The 14,061-nt window shown below is 45.7% G+C and overlaps 1 protein-coding gene and 1 pseudogene across 1 annotated transcript; one reads left to right on the top strand and one right to left on the bottom strand.

Annotated features, from left to right (window-relative positions):
* The first annotated feature begins 1,562 nt into the window (after positions 1–1,562).
* LOC123158526 (uncharacterized) lies at positions 1,563–3,495 on the top strand (annotated as a pseudogene).
* Positions 3,496–4,582: 1,087 nt separating this feature from the next.
* LOC123158524 (AAA-ATPase At3g28580-like) lies at positions 4,583–9,797 on the bottom strand (the record flags this gene model as incomplete). The annotated part of the gene is made up of 4 exons (XM_044576474.1): positions 4,583–4,711; positions 4,769–4,942; positions 5,020–5,388; positions 9,789–9,797. Coding segments are annotated over 4 exons (681 nt in total), but the record flags the coding sequence as incomplete, so codon positions are not given.
* Positions 9,798–14,061: the final 4,264 nt, after the last annotated feature.

Raw genomic sequence — 14,061 nt, 5'->3', positions numbered from 1 at the left:
CGGCCCGGGCAGGCCGCACCCCCTTCCCCCTCTAGTCTGAATAGGACAAGGAGGGGGGCGCCCCCCCCCTTTCCTTCCTGTCCTCTCTCCCTTCCTTTCCCCTCCTACTCCAACTAGGAAAAGGAGGGAGTCCTACTCCTGGTGGGAGTAGGACTCCTCCCTGGCGCGCCTCCTCCTGGCCGGCCGCCCCCTCCCTCTTCATCCTTTATATACGGGGGCAAGGGGGCACCTCTAGACACAACAATTGATCTCTTGATCTCTTAGCCGTGTGCGTGGTGCCCCCCTACACCATATTCCACCTTGGTAATATCGTAACGCTGCTTAGGCGAAGCCCTGCGTCGGTAGCATCATCGACACCATCATCACGCCGTCGTGCTGACGGAACTCTCCCGCAAAGCTCTGCTGGATCGGAGTTCGTGGGACGTCATCGAACTGAATGTGTGCTAAACTCGGAGGTGTCGCACGTTCGGTACTTGATCGGTCGGATCGTGAAGACGTACGACTACATCAACCGTGTTGTGGTAACGATTCCGCTTTCGGTCTACAAGGGTACGTGGACAACACTCTCCCCTCTCGTTGCTATGCATCACCATGATCTTGCATGTGCGTAGGATTTTTTTTTGAAATTACTACGTTCCTTAACACTAGGGGCATCTCCAACATGGACCCTCAAACCGCCCGTTTTATGTATGGACCGCGTGGTCTGCATGTGTTGTGACATCCAACACGGGCATGAACCGGTCCGCCGGGCGGTCCAGACGCACTTTTTCCCGCAAACCAGAGACAAAGTGGGGAAGGGGCTTTGCGGGCGTCCGAGCCGCTGCCACGCCCGCGTCTGACCACCTTGGCCCACCCCAAACACCCAGCCACACCCGCGTGCGTTCTCGCCTGGAGCCAGCTGCCCGCATTCATGCTGCTGGAGAGCTGCTGCTCCACATTGACACTGGTGCAGGACAGACGCAACCTCTCACTGTCGTGATTGAAGCGGCACGACTGCCAAAAGAGCACCAGCCGCTGCACTCCCGGTTGAACACGCCTCCTCGCCGCATTCAAAAGGCCACAAACCGCGTGCCTTTCTCCATTGAACCCCCGTATTTGCTGAGAAACCTACTCCGCCCACAAGTCCGCCCTTCATTAAACACAACATCGGTTGGCTCCGGCAGTCTGCCCGCTATTTAAACGGTGCCAGGCGCTTGGAAAAAATCGCACCACACCACACTCCGCTCCCATCTCCTCCTTACACAATTTTCTCCACAATCTCCATGCCATCAGACGAGCAGGAAGAGGAGTTCTCCGGCATAAAGCCTGATTGGGTGGCCCATCGAGTTTGATATGGCTCCGGTGAGAGATAGGTGATAACGGGGGCGCGACATCAGCTCGCTCGGGTATTTGTAGTCGTCGTGCTGTCATGACATAGATGTATTTTTTTATTCTTGTGTTTTTGTACCGTAAGACATACTGAATAAATCAGAGAAAAAAATAGAATTTTTCTATTTTATAATAAATGTTGTGGTTTCCTCTCAGTTGGCCCACGGTGTCAATGACGCAGGCGGCTAGTGCGTGTCGCATAGCTTGCGGCATAAAAGAGGGCCCACGTCATTGGGGCCTTTTTTTTAGTAAACATTAAATAAAAATAAGCTTTGTTTTAGTAAACATCAATGGAAGCCTTGAAGCAGATACATGACGAGCGAAAAAATAAGCTTTGTTTTTTCCTCCTCTGTTCCGGCGGGGCGAGGGACGCGGTGGGCCGGTGGTCGGCGCTGGCGGCGAGCGCGCTAATCCAGCTTCGCAGGGGGCAGCTACTGCTTCCTCTCCGCGTAGGACCCCGGGGGCCTCTGACGCCCCTGCATCGTCCTCCTCGCCGGCGCCGCGCTCTGCGCTCCCGGGTACCTTCCCATGTTGCTAGCTCGCCGTCTCCGTGGCCGCGCCGGCCCCGATCCCGCTAGTCTGCCTCTACATGCTGCTCGCCGCGCAGGCGCAGACCTTCCTAATACGGCGGCCGTCGAGAACTTCCCCGACCACCGCGGCACCGTCGACAGCATCGTGAAGGTACTGCCGTCCTGATTCCCCTCGCTGGCTTGGCTTTCTTTCTTATGTACTCTGCTAAGCAGTATTCAGTCTTTGCTCTGCATCAGTACCTAAATGATGTGATTAATTAGACCTGTAGCTATTCATGCTGCAATACAACCATGTGAAATCAAAAGGGCCACATCCTCTTCTGTGACAGTGAGGAATAAAAAATCAGAAGAACCATGTGTTTTGTTTGCTTTCAGTTACTTTCTTATGTGCTGTGAGTGTGAGGAATCTGTGCTGCCAGTGGCAGAGTATACAGATGATGTATATGCTGAAAGTAGGAGAAAAGTACAGTAATGTGATTTCTTAGACTTGTACTAGTAATTCTTTGCTCCCTGGGAGGCAGCATCACTGGTTCTAGAGGAAGAGTAAAATTGTGTAGGCGCAGCCACTGTTCATTATAATGTGTTCAGGCCAAGAGACACCAGAGAGGCAATAATGCAGCCTTCTTTTGCTGGCCTCATCCTTTCAGCACCATGTATGTTTCCTGAAATCCTGTATCTACCACACTGCATGGGTGGAGCTATCATCCGAGTTAATTGCACGAACTTTCAGTGTTATTGTCTTGAGTTTTCAGCTAACTGTATTCGCAACTTATGCTAGAGATATTACCCACAGCCATCGCATTGCTGCTCATGTATTTTGTCGACGTCCATAGCGCTCATCGGCGGTAGAACAAGAAGTTCCTTGATGCCTTCTCTCTCATGGCCGTTACTGTTGCTGGGTACCTGAAGGTTGTCATAATCTGCGACCAAGTATTCGTGATAAGTTTAGCTGGACAGAGTGTTTGCTTCGTGATACTCCTGCTGTCTCCAGCAGTTTTTTCTGTAAGAGTTCAGAAGACGGAATCGAAACAGTGAGAAGAGCCAGCTCTAGCACTGTGCTTGTTGGATCTGGTCAGGACATGTCGTCGCACAAAGAAAACCTGAATGTGGTGCAGGCCATGTGTAAACTCAACTTCTGGCTGCTCTTCCATGCGATGGCCTGCGGGATGGGATCGGGGCTAGTCATGGTGAACAAAGTCAGCCAGATAAGGGGCTCCCTTTGGCTACACAAGCAGGGAGACCAGCACCCTGGTGTCTCTCTGGAGTAGCTGGAACTTCTCGGGGAGGTTCGGCGCAGGCTACGTCTCCAATCACTTCCTCCAGTCCTGAGGAGTAGGCAGGCCTTTTTCATAGCAGCGACGCTTCTGGTCATAGGTGTAGGCCATGCCATCATCTCCTCTGGTTTCCACGCGTAGCTCTACGTCAGCTCTGGTTTTCAAAGGCGCTTCTATGGCAAGGAGTCGCCACAAGGTGAGTTTGCCTGCGCCGGTAAGCACTGCTTCACACTCCCCTTCTTGATTATATGGCATGTGCCTGTGTTTTTGGGTCTGCCGTAGCATTTTTATAGTTCATCAGAACAAAGAAGTTTTATAGGTGATTTATATACGCCAGACTGTTGGCTTTTATACAGAGTAAACGTATAATATATATGCAAACGACACTCAGTATCATGTTAGCATTTGGTATTATAGCATAATGTACTACTAGTATATAGCAACATTATAATTGCTACTTCCTGTCTGAATTAATAGACGAGAAGATGAGTGATACATATATTATTTAGACAAACACTGCATCTGTTTGTGTTTGTAAGACAGCACTAACAAGCTCACTCTACTCATGTCACTTCACTCGTCAACCTTGTTTGATGCCCCCTTTAGCTTCCTCTGGTGTTGCGCCCTTCCCGTCGTCTTTCTCCTTCTCTTTCTTCTCCTTTACTCCTCTTTCTCCTCGGCCTTCTCCGCTTCTGCTTCCTCTTCCTCATTCGCTTCGCCTTTGCCGCTCACGCATCTTTCTCCTCAATGAGGCCTGATAAACACTAATCAGGGTCCCTCTTCTTCCTCGACATTGGCATCAGGTTCTCTGCCACATCGGTGGGCGACATGTCGGTCTCCTCGAGCAGCCGTTGAATCTCCCCAAACAGACCATGCTCCACGACGTCCAGGTAGTTCTTGGTGAGCACCTTGAAGCCCTCGAAGAGGCAATAGGACATCTCGATTTGCTTGTCCATCCTGCCCTATCGGATCAGCGCCGGGTCCATTTTCTCCTCTTGGTTCGTCGTGAAGTTGATGATTAGCTCATGGCCGGATGCTGCCATAACCCGTCGATGAAGTTAAGCAGGCATGAGAGCATCACCTTTCTCTCGTTGTCCTTCAGTGGGTCTTGTTAGCATTTTGTATTGTTGCACGCTTTATATGTAGCAGCATTACAAGTGAGATCATTGCATTTTTATTTTGCAAGGGAGCAGTAGTGAACAAGCGCACTCTTTTTCCTTGGCTTCCTAGCCCGAGATCACTTCATTTGTTGATATCTCCATTGGCTACCTCCGGTGCTTTGTCCTTCCCTTTATCTTCCTCCTTGGCTCTCTTCACCTCTGCCTCCTCTTTCTCATTGGGTTTCTTTCTTGCAGCCTCCTCGGCCTCCTCTGCCTCCTTCACCTTGGCTGCCGCCACGTCCTCTTTGGCCTACTTGAGCACCTCAATGAGGCATGTCAAGCACTCGTCGAGCTCCCTCTTTTTCTTCTTTGACATTGGCATCAGGTTCCCTGCAAGTGCAACATTGGCGGGCGACATGTCTGTCTCCTCGAGCAGCCGCTAAATTTCCACAAAGAGCTCGTGCTCGATGACATCTAGGTAGTTTATGGTGAGCACCTTGAAGCCCTCGAAGCGGTAGTAGGACATCTCGATGTGCTTGTCCACTCTGCCCCGCCGGATCAACACCGAGTCCAGCTTCTCCTTGTGGTTGGTGGTGAAGATTATGATTCGCTCACCTCCGCAAGCAGACCACAGCCCTTCGATGAAGTTAAGTAGGCATGAGAGCGTCACCTTAGTGACGTCATCCTTCTCTGGCTCTACGGGTAGCCCAGCCCTTCGATGAAGTTAAGCAGGCCTGAGTGCATCACCTTGGTGACGTCATCCTTCTCTGGCTCTACGGGTAGCTTGGGCTTGTCATCATTGTTGGAGTCCTTGTTGCTTGCTGTGTTCTTGTCCTTGCGGCATTTTCCGGTGAGGTTGACGAAGCAGTCAATGCCTATGACGATGATGGACTTGCCTGTGGTCTCTATGAAGAGCTTCCGCAACTTGGTGTTGTTCTCGACCGTCTTGAGCTCAAGGTAGTAGACGTCATAGTCAAGGAAGTTGGCCATGGCGGAGATCATGGTGGTGTCGGGCGGTCCGTAATGGAGGTACCCACGATTCCATGCCTTGCCGACCTTGGCGTAGTATTCCTTGCTCTCCTGGAATGCCTTGGGGTCGTCGATGACGGCCTCCTTCTCAACAGGGTGTATAGCAAGCGTCTCAAACATGGTAGGGTGCTCGAAGGGGACGTGGCTCCAGGCGTTTTTGCCCCGGTAGGGGTTCCAGCTACCGCTGGCATTGTTGGTGAGGAGGCGGCGTTTTTGACGATTACAACGCGACCCTCGTCGAGGATAAAAGGAAGATAGAAGTCTCGGAGAAGTTGTCAACGACCTCCTCATGGTGGTCCCAGAGAAGTCGTCAATGACCTTCTCGTGGTCGTCAACGAAGACCTAGAGGTTCTTGTTGTCCTTGCCGTGCTCGGCGTTGAGCTTGGGTGCGCCGTGCGCGGCGGGCGCAGGCATCGTCGAGGTAGGCTTTGACAGCAGGGAAGAAGTCAACCGAGGAAGATGACGGTCGCCACGACCGATCCGAGCACCGCCCACCTCTCCACCATCGCCGTCATTGCCGGACCTGGACCTCCTCTTCATATGGTGTGTTGATAGAAAGCCGTAGTGATTTGCTTAGGTTGAAGCTAACTAGCCAAGCGTCGTCGTCGTTGGCGCCGGAGCTGGTGAGGAGGAGCTCCGAGGACAACCGGTTGAGCAGGTTAGCTGTTTTCCTTTTTGGAGCAGATTAGCAGGTTAGCTGGTGAGCGGAAGAGGAGGTGGCCCAGCGAGCGTTTAGCTGCTGCTGGGCCGGGAACGAGCACATCGGTTCGCCGTATGTCGCCGTATACCGGCGTATATCGCCGTATGTTTTTAGTACCACATCGCTCGCGTTGGAGCCTACTACGCGGTCTAAATAGTCTGGTGGCGACGCAAGTTTCGCCGATGACGCAAAGCATATACACCAGCTTGCTGGTTCAGGGCCTGTCGAGGCAAAAAGCAGTCATCACATACTTCTGGCCGGGCCAGGCCGGCCATCCAAACTTTTTAGGAAATATTAATGCCCACACGTGTCGGCGTTTGCAGATCGCCCACACGCCTTCACCATCACTCATTTTGCCACGTATGAATGCATGACATCAGCAGAATTTTTTTTGGTTTTTGGCTTAAAAATGTTTTATCTCCTAAATAAAAAGGCGAACTAAAAATCCATTTTCACCATCAAATCCGTCTTGACGAGATCTTCAAAACTAGACCCCATGTTGATATGTTTCGACGAAATTTTTTTTCCCAGAAGTTGCCATGATGTTTACACTATAGTTGTCATAGTGCTTAAACTAAAGTTGCCATGTGGCAATTTTAGTTTGTAGTTCATGGCAATTTTAGGTTTTTTATGATGGCAATTCCAGTACTTTGACCATGAAAATATTTTTTTTATTGAACCATGGCAATTTTAAGTGCATGTATCGTGCAATTTTAGTTTATGGTGCATGGCAAGTCTAGTTTCTTAATTCTTTGGTTTATAATATGTTAAAATTACTTTTAAATATAAAAGAAAATAGTTGAAACATATCATGGCAACTTCAGTGTAAATATCATGGCAATTCATGTGCAATAGACATGGCAACTTTTAACCAAAAAAAAATTCGCCGAAATATATCGATATGAGATCTGGTTTTGAAGATCTCATCGTGAGGGATTTAATGGTGAAAACGGATCTTCAATCGGATTTTTCATTTAAGAGATAAAACATTTTAAAAACTGAAAATCCAAAAAGATTCTCGCATCCATGCATGCGATGACGTGTCAATCTATTTACATTAGAGACGTGTGGTGCTTCTCCTTTTCCGCCACACGTGTGGCAGTTATCGGGACCCAACTTTTTTGCTGGGTTGAAGAAAAAAAAATCATCGGTTCCAACAAAATTGCCTCTCGCCGCCTGCCAAAACAAAAAAACTCGTCGGTTCCAGCTAATGGAAAAGTCGGTTCTAGCTCAAAATCATGCCGGTTGTAGCATGTCGACCCCACGCCACCAGAAACACACCTCTTTCCAGCACAGGCTGCTACCCTTTGCAGCTCCTATGACCGCCGTGTGCACCAACGACGACTGTCGGGTTGCATCACTGTGCCAGGGGCGTAGCTCGTAAGTTGTGGCCTCGAGCTCGTTGGTGTTCGTTGTGCTCGCGACAAGGCCGGGGAGGACGAGGTGATCGCGGGGCTGGTCGCAGCAAATCCGGCGCGCGGTGGCGGCTCCGTGGGTGCGACACTGGAGAGCATGAGGTGGGGCCATCGACACGGGGGAGCAGGAGGTGGGCGGCCGTCGACGCGGGGGAGAAGGAGGTGAGCGGTCGTCGGCGCATGGAAGATACAAATGCGGGTGAGAGAGATGATGTGGATCGGCTGAGGAGATAAGGTAGTAGTTGTGAGATGCACGATTAGTTCGGATTGAGCGACAGACGAGCGGTCGACGCAAAGTTGGGCCGGTCAGCTCTATACAAATGTTTCCTGATAAAAATTTGCCGGAAGGTGAAAGTATCTCAAACATAATAAATATTACATCAATGTCTTTGGACCATTGAATGACCAACCCTCGCCAGAACAACCCACTGAAACACCAACTTCCCCTCTCTTATGTAAGCATTTGCTTCTCTTTCAAATTGTTGAACTTCAAGTTCCTAATCACATTAGCTTGTGCACATTGATGATGCTTCCATATGCCAGTCTTTTAGCTTGGTGTCTCCTCTTTCTCTGCCAGCTCTCCCTTCAAGTTGCCCACTGAATTGTCCAGCTAGCCATCTTTTCCTATTCATTGGACCTCTTAAACTGCTGGTAGTTGAACCTTCAAGTTGCCCACTGAATTGTCCAGCTAGCCATCTTTTCCTATTCATTCGACCTCTTAAACTGCTGGTAGTTGAACTCCATGGCCATCTGTTCCTGGGCATCCAAGAGGCAGTTGACATCGACAACTAACTTCTGATAGTTCTCTAGTTTGCTTTTCTCTCGATTCAGATTGTGAACTTGAAATGAACTCCCCAGATCGTCCCTTATCCTATATGTCTTGCTCTCTTAAAGGGGCCAGTGCCGCCACTCTAAACCAATCCACTAAATTACTCCACAATTATTCCTTCTGCAACATTATGAAAAAAACATGGCAATAAGCTAAATGACTTAGATATGTTATAGTAAACTAGAGGAGAACAGATAATTTATAAAAAATGACAAGGGCAGTTGTTTTGAAACTTGGTATAAAAATATGACTACTTGAGCACCATCTGACAGTTTCCATATTCACTGACAAACTAAATGATAACTATTGACCTGGGAAATTATTTGAAACATGGTTAATTAAGCACCGCCAAACAATGAGCATTGAAATTCAGCAAAAAACAATGATCAATATACAATCAACACTAAAGAATTAACACAACACAATCTCAATGAGCAATGAACAATTAACAACGACCACTTCACAGTCAGTCACCTTATTAAACTAATGAACTATCTAAACAACAAAACACTGAAAGTCAAACACCAAGCATGTAAACAATTAGCAAAGTATAAATTTCAATTAATTAATAACCACATGATTGTAAACATGCAACAAATGAACAGTACAATACAGATACCAACTAATTAAACTAAGACCACAGTTAGCAAATTTCTAAGCACACTTAACAAATAAAAATAAGCTTGAATTAGCACACCTTCTCAGCAAATGTGAGGAACCTCCTGCCTGTGAGAATCCCTTCAAATGCAATGCATCTCTCCGAGGGCTTGCCTTGGTCACACAAGACACTCAGATATGGGTCACTGCTGGTGAAATCCACATCATGCATGGTAGTAGGGATCTATACGAGCAAACAACATGAAAAGTGATGAGGACTTGACTACCTTGGATACGACCAAACATATTGCATACATGCATAATTGTCAGGTGATTTCTAGTGCAAACTATTCAATAATCTATTTATATTATCCAGAACAAAAATACTTCACACACTTTTGTGTTTTGTCTGATTGCAGGTGTATGGGATATTTGTACAATTCACATATGAAGATAAGGGAGAAAGAGATGTTTAAGTGCTGTTCAAAAAGTTCTCTCACGTCACTTTTGGGCCAAGAGAAGATAGAGTCCAAGTCTCTCGCGTTCTGAATTCAGATTCGGACTGCACAAACATACCTGACTCAAAACGCCAACAACTTTTTCATACGGACTCCGAATTGGGTGATTCTTTTTTTCTTGGATTCTAGATTTTGTGATCTTTCCAGCCTAATTGGATTCACCTTCGAATTCATCTGGAGCGTTGAGATATCGACGAAACAATCAGACGCTGCAGCAGAATCCGAGTCAAACAACAAGTCCAAAGGTGTTGCATCACCTCCACTTGGGCCCATTGGCCTTGTACGACCTAGGGTTAGTTTTAGGCTGCCTTGGGACGTCCTCCCACCTCCTAGGCCGCCACCCCTTGCTCCTATATAAGTAGATCCATCTAGTAGCTTTTCGCTTGGAATTTGTTTAGTTAAAAGTTAGCCAACGCAACTTCGTGTACTTCGTTTGTGTCCAACGACCAGATCAAGACCCCACCTTTATCAATACTTCATACATATTCGCAATATTCAGATTGCTTTTATCATATTCTTGCTCGTTCTTCGATTGCTTGCAGGAATAGACCTTCGTGGTCAGGTTGATCGTGCACCGGCATGGTCAATAACCTCAGGAGATTGGTTTAGCGATTGCTAAGGCGCAACGTCGTGCACGTTTGTAGTCGGATCGTCAAAGTCGACTCCACCAAATCGATAGTTATCATCTCATCGAAATATCGGGACACCCCGCCTCTATCAAGTGGTATCAGTTTTCAGGTTGCTCGGTGAGAATTTCCAGTTTTCCCTACATTAGATTTATTTTCTTACCTATTGTCCAAGAAAAAGCCACAAAAAAAAGTTAGATCTATTCATCCTTTGTCCAAGCCAGTCTGAGCCTTTGCATTTTTCTTTTCATTGTTTGCATTATTGAATTATCGTTTGCATCGCCGTGTCGAGTTGCTGGTCTTAGTGTCTAGTTCCTTTAGAGTTTCGAGTTCTGTTCACATTAGTCACGCCGCCGCTGCATCATTATCCCTTCCACTGTCCACCATCCCATCCATCAATTTTCACCATGTGTTACGCACTGTTCGTTGTCATAATCATAGTTGAGGTCATTCACATCTTCGTCTGATCCAATCTACATCTTATCTAGTTTGTCTTAGAAAGTGGGAGAAAAAAAGATAGAGAAAAAAAAGAAAGAGAAAAAAAAGTCAGAGAAAAAAAAGAAAAAGAAAAAAAGTGTGAGAAAAAAAACAAAATTCGGATCTATCTAGACTCAATCTCGTAGTTAAATTCAGACTGGAATCTGTTTTGTGCACTGTTAATAAAAAAGGCATAACTTCCTCATACGAACTCCGTTTTGGCTCCACAAGTACTCAAATTAAAGCTAGCGACTAGACGCATCTGAATAGTTGCAAAAGCTAGTTCAATATTTGGCGTCTTAAAATCAGCTTCTAAATAGGTCTTTTTGCCCTCCGAAGTTTGCGCATACAATTTGTTCCAGTTTTTCAGGCCAGTTTTAGAATTCTTTGACTCCTCATATCAATTCAGAATTGAGTGATTCTTTTTGCATTGGAAAGCTTGAGTTAGTAGCAAACTTTTCGAGAGGAAAGTTGAAGAGAGAGTTGTTATATATCCTGCTTGGCAGTTGTTATTCATCATTATCTTTACTGCCGTTGTGATCTTCACTTATATCTTGCTGTCCAGAGCTACTTATCCTTTCATTGATGCTAGTTGTGCTATGCTGTGACCTTATTAGTGTTCTAGGCTCGCGTCTCTAGTCCGGCCTAGGCTAGGACCAGCACAGTACCGTCGTTGAGCGTTCATTCAACATTGCATCTTTGAATTGATTATTGCTAATCTTTTGCTATCATATATAGCCAAACCAGCTCCAAATATTTCTAAACCGCGTATACGTACATTCCCCTGGCAATTGCTTTACACAATCTTCAGAGTTACTTGACACTACTGTTTGCCTGTCACCACCTGCCGCATGGTAAGAACTTGTAAGATATTGATATTTGCTTTACTGTGAGCACTTTACAACCACACCCTAGTAGTGCATAGGAACATTATTCTCGAATTTTGTTTCTTGTTTCTACTAATCATGACAGGTTCCGGAGAAAGAAGTTCTGGGACGACGAACACATCTTCACCATCACGAGAGTTGGGACAACACACACAAGCACATGGTCAGGTTATCTCTTTACCATCATTTGAGGGTAGATTTAATCCTGCTATTTATCTAGCTTGGGAGCTTGAAGTAGAACAAGTTTTTAGTTACCATGACTTTTCTGAACTTGAGCGAGTACGAGATGCCACTAGAGCACTTACTGGTTTTGCTTCTGTTTGGTGGAGTGTGCATCGCAAGAAAAACATTGATAACCAACCCACAACTTGGAAAGATTTGAAACATGTAATGAGACAACAATTTTTCCCTCGTTACTATCGTCGTGAATTGCTTCCCAAATTTGAACAATTTAAACAAGGCAATAACACTGTTCATGCTTACTACCAAGAGTTCAAATCTTATATGCGTCATTGTGACATAGAAGAATCTGAGGATGATACAATGAATAGATTTTTTGGTGGTTTGAACCATGATATTCAGGCAAGATTTAGGTATATTCCTCGTTGCATTACTGGTATGTATGTTCGTGATTGTACCTTTGAGAGACAGTTACCGGAGGATGCATTGGGTGACTACAACAACTACTATTCCAATTCATGCTCACTACCATCGGTTGATTCCTCCACTGTTGCACCTACTAGAGCAGCCACACCTCAGATTGTGAGTGCGACATCATCTCAAGTGTATGGTGCATTGTCATTGTCCATACCGACATCAGCTACGTCTTTGCGACAAGGTAACAGTATATGTATTGATGATATAACTTCACATGAGAATGATGCATCCCTAATTAACTTAAATACATCATGTGTTGAGTTACCTGTTGATTTGAGCACGCCACCTATTTTAGAGAATCATGTTACTATCATGAATGCATCATGTGATCAAACAACTGAAATACCAATAATTTTGAGTGCACCCATTGAATTAACTATTGATGCAAAAGAATCAATGTTTAATCATTTTGATATGACCTCTAATCTTGGTGATGATTCTGTGTCCAATGACTTACTGCATGTTTGCTTATTTAAGCATGTTGTAGCATGTAAATTTGATACAAGTAAGGTTTATTCACCAATGTTGGGATGGTTTAATGATGAATATTGTCAATCTTTTGATAGGAATAAGAGCTTCATTTATATGTGCAAACTGAGTTGTAATATTTTCATGCCTTCTACTTATGATAATATTTTGGCTTTATATTTTATGATCTATGAAAGTTACTCATGTATACATGTGTCGTATGTGCAAAAATCAAGGGAAGTAAAAATGGATGACATATACATATACAACATGTATACATTGTCTATTTTGTTGGCCACATTTCAGATTAAGCAACGCCGAGGACGGCTTTGTTTTCAAAAAGGGGAGGATGATGAGGACATGACTACCTTGGATACGACCAAAAATATTGCATACATGCATATTTGTCAGGTGATTTCTAGTGCAAACTATTCAATAATCTATTTATGTTATCCAGAACAAAAATACTTCACACACTTTTGTGTTTTGTCTAATTGCAGGTGTATGGGATATTTGTACAATTCACATATGAAGATAAGGGAGAAAGAGATGTTTAAGTATTGTTTAAAAAGTTCTCTCACGTCACTTTTGGGCCAAGAGAAGATAGAGTCCAAGTCTCTCGCGTTCTGAATTCAGATTCGGACTGCACAGACATACCTGACTCAAAACACCAACAACTTTTTCATACGGACTCCGAATTGGGTGATTCTTTTTTTGTTGGATTCTAGATTTTGTGATTTTTCCAGCCTAATTGGATTCACCTTCAAATTCGTCTGGAGCGTTGAGATATCGACGAAACAATCAGATGCTGCAGCAGAATCCGAGTCAAACAACAAGTCCAAAGGTATTGCATCACCTCCACTTGGGCCCATTGGCCTTGTACGACCTAGGGTTAGTTTTAGGCTGCCTTGGGACGTCCTCCCACCTCCTAGGCCGCCACCCCTTGCTCCTATATAAGTAGATCCATCTAGTAGCTTTTCGCTTGGAATTTGTTTAGTTAAAAGTTAGCCAACGCAACTTCGTGTACTTTCTTTGTGTCCAACGACCAGACCAAGACCGCTTTCGGATCCCCACCTTTATCAATACTTCATACATATTCGCAATATTCATATTGCTTTTATCATATTCTTGCTCGTTCTTCGATTGCTTGCAGGAATAGACCTTCGTGGTCAGGTTGATCGTGCACCGGCGTGGTCAATAATCTCAGGAGGTTGGTTTAGCGATTGCTAAGGCGCAACGTCGTGCACGTTTGTAGTCGGATCGTCAAAGTCGACTCCACCAAATCGATAGTTATCATCTCATCAAAAGATCGGGACACCCTGCCTCTATCAAAAAGATAGGAAGGAACAGTTGAGATAGAGCTCCTAGGGAAAATCCCCAAAATCAGAATACCCTAGTCGTAGCAAACTAACCTTGAGGATGTCGTCGTGGGAGGAGGAAACATGCTAGATGGAACCCTCGTTGGTTTTTTCTCTTCAAGTCATTCCAAGACACTATGACGCAGCATGGTATCGACCGGCGGTCGGGCGACGGCCGTGCAAAGAACAGAAAGAGAGTTCACGAGGGGAGAGGGCTCGAGCGAGAAC

Source organism: Triticum aestivum, chromosome 7B (assembly GCF_018294505.1).
Source record: "Triticum aestivum cultivar Chinese Spring chromosome 7B, IWGSC CS RefSeq v2.1, whole genome shotgun sequence".
NCBI classification, from domain to species: domain Eukaryota; kingdom Viridiplantae; phylum Streptophyta; class Magnoliopsida; order Poales; family Poaceae; genus Triticum; species Triticum aestivum.
The sequence above is the reverse complement of the archived record's forward strand: the minus strand, read 5'-3'. Positions and strand labels throughout refer to the sequence as shown.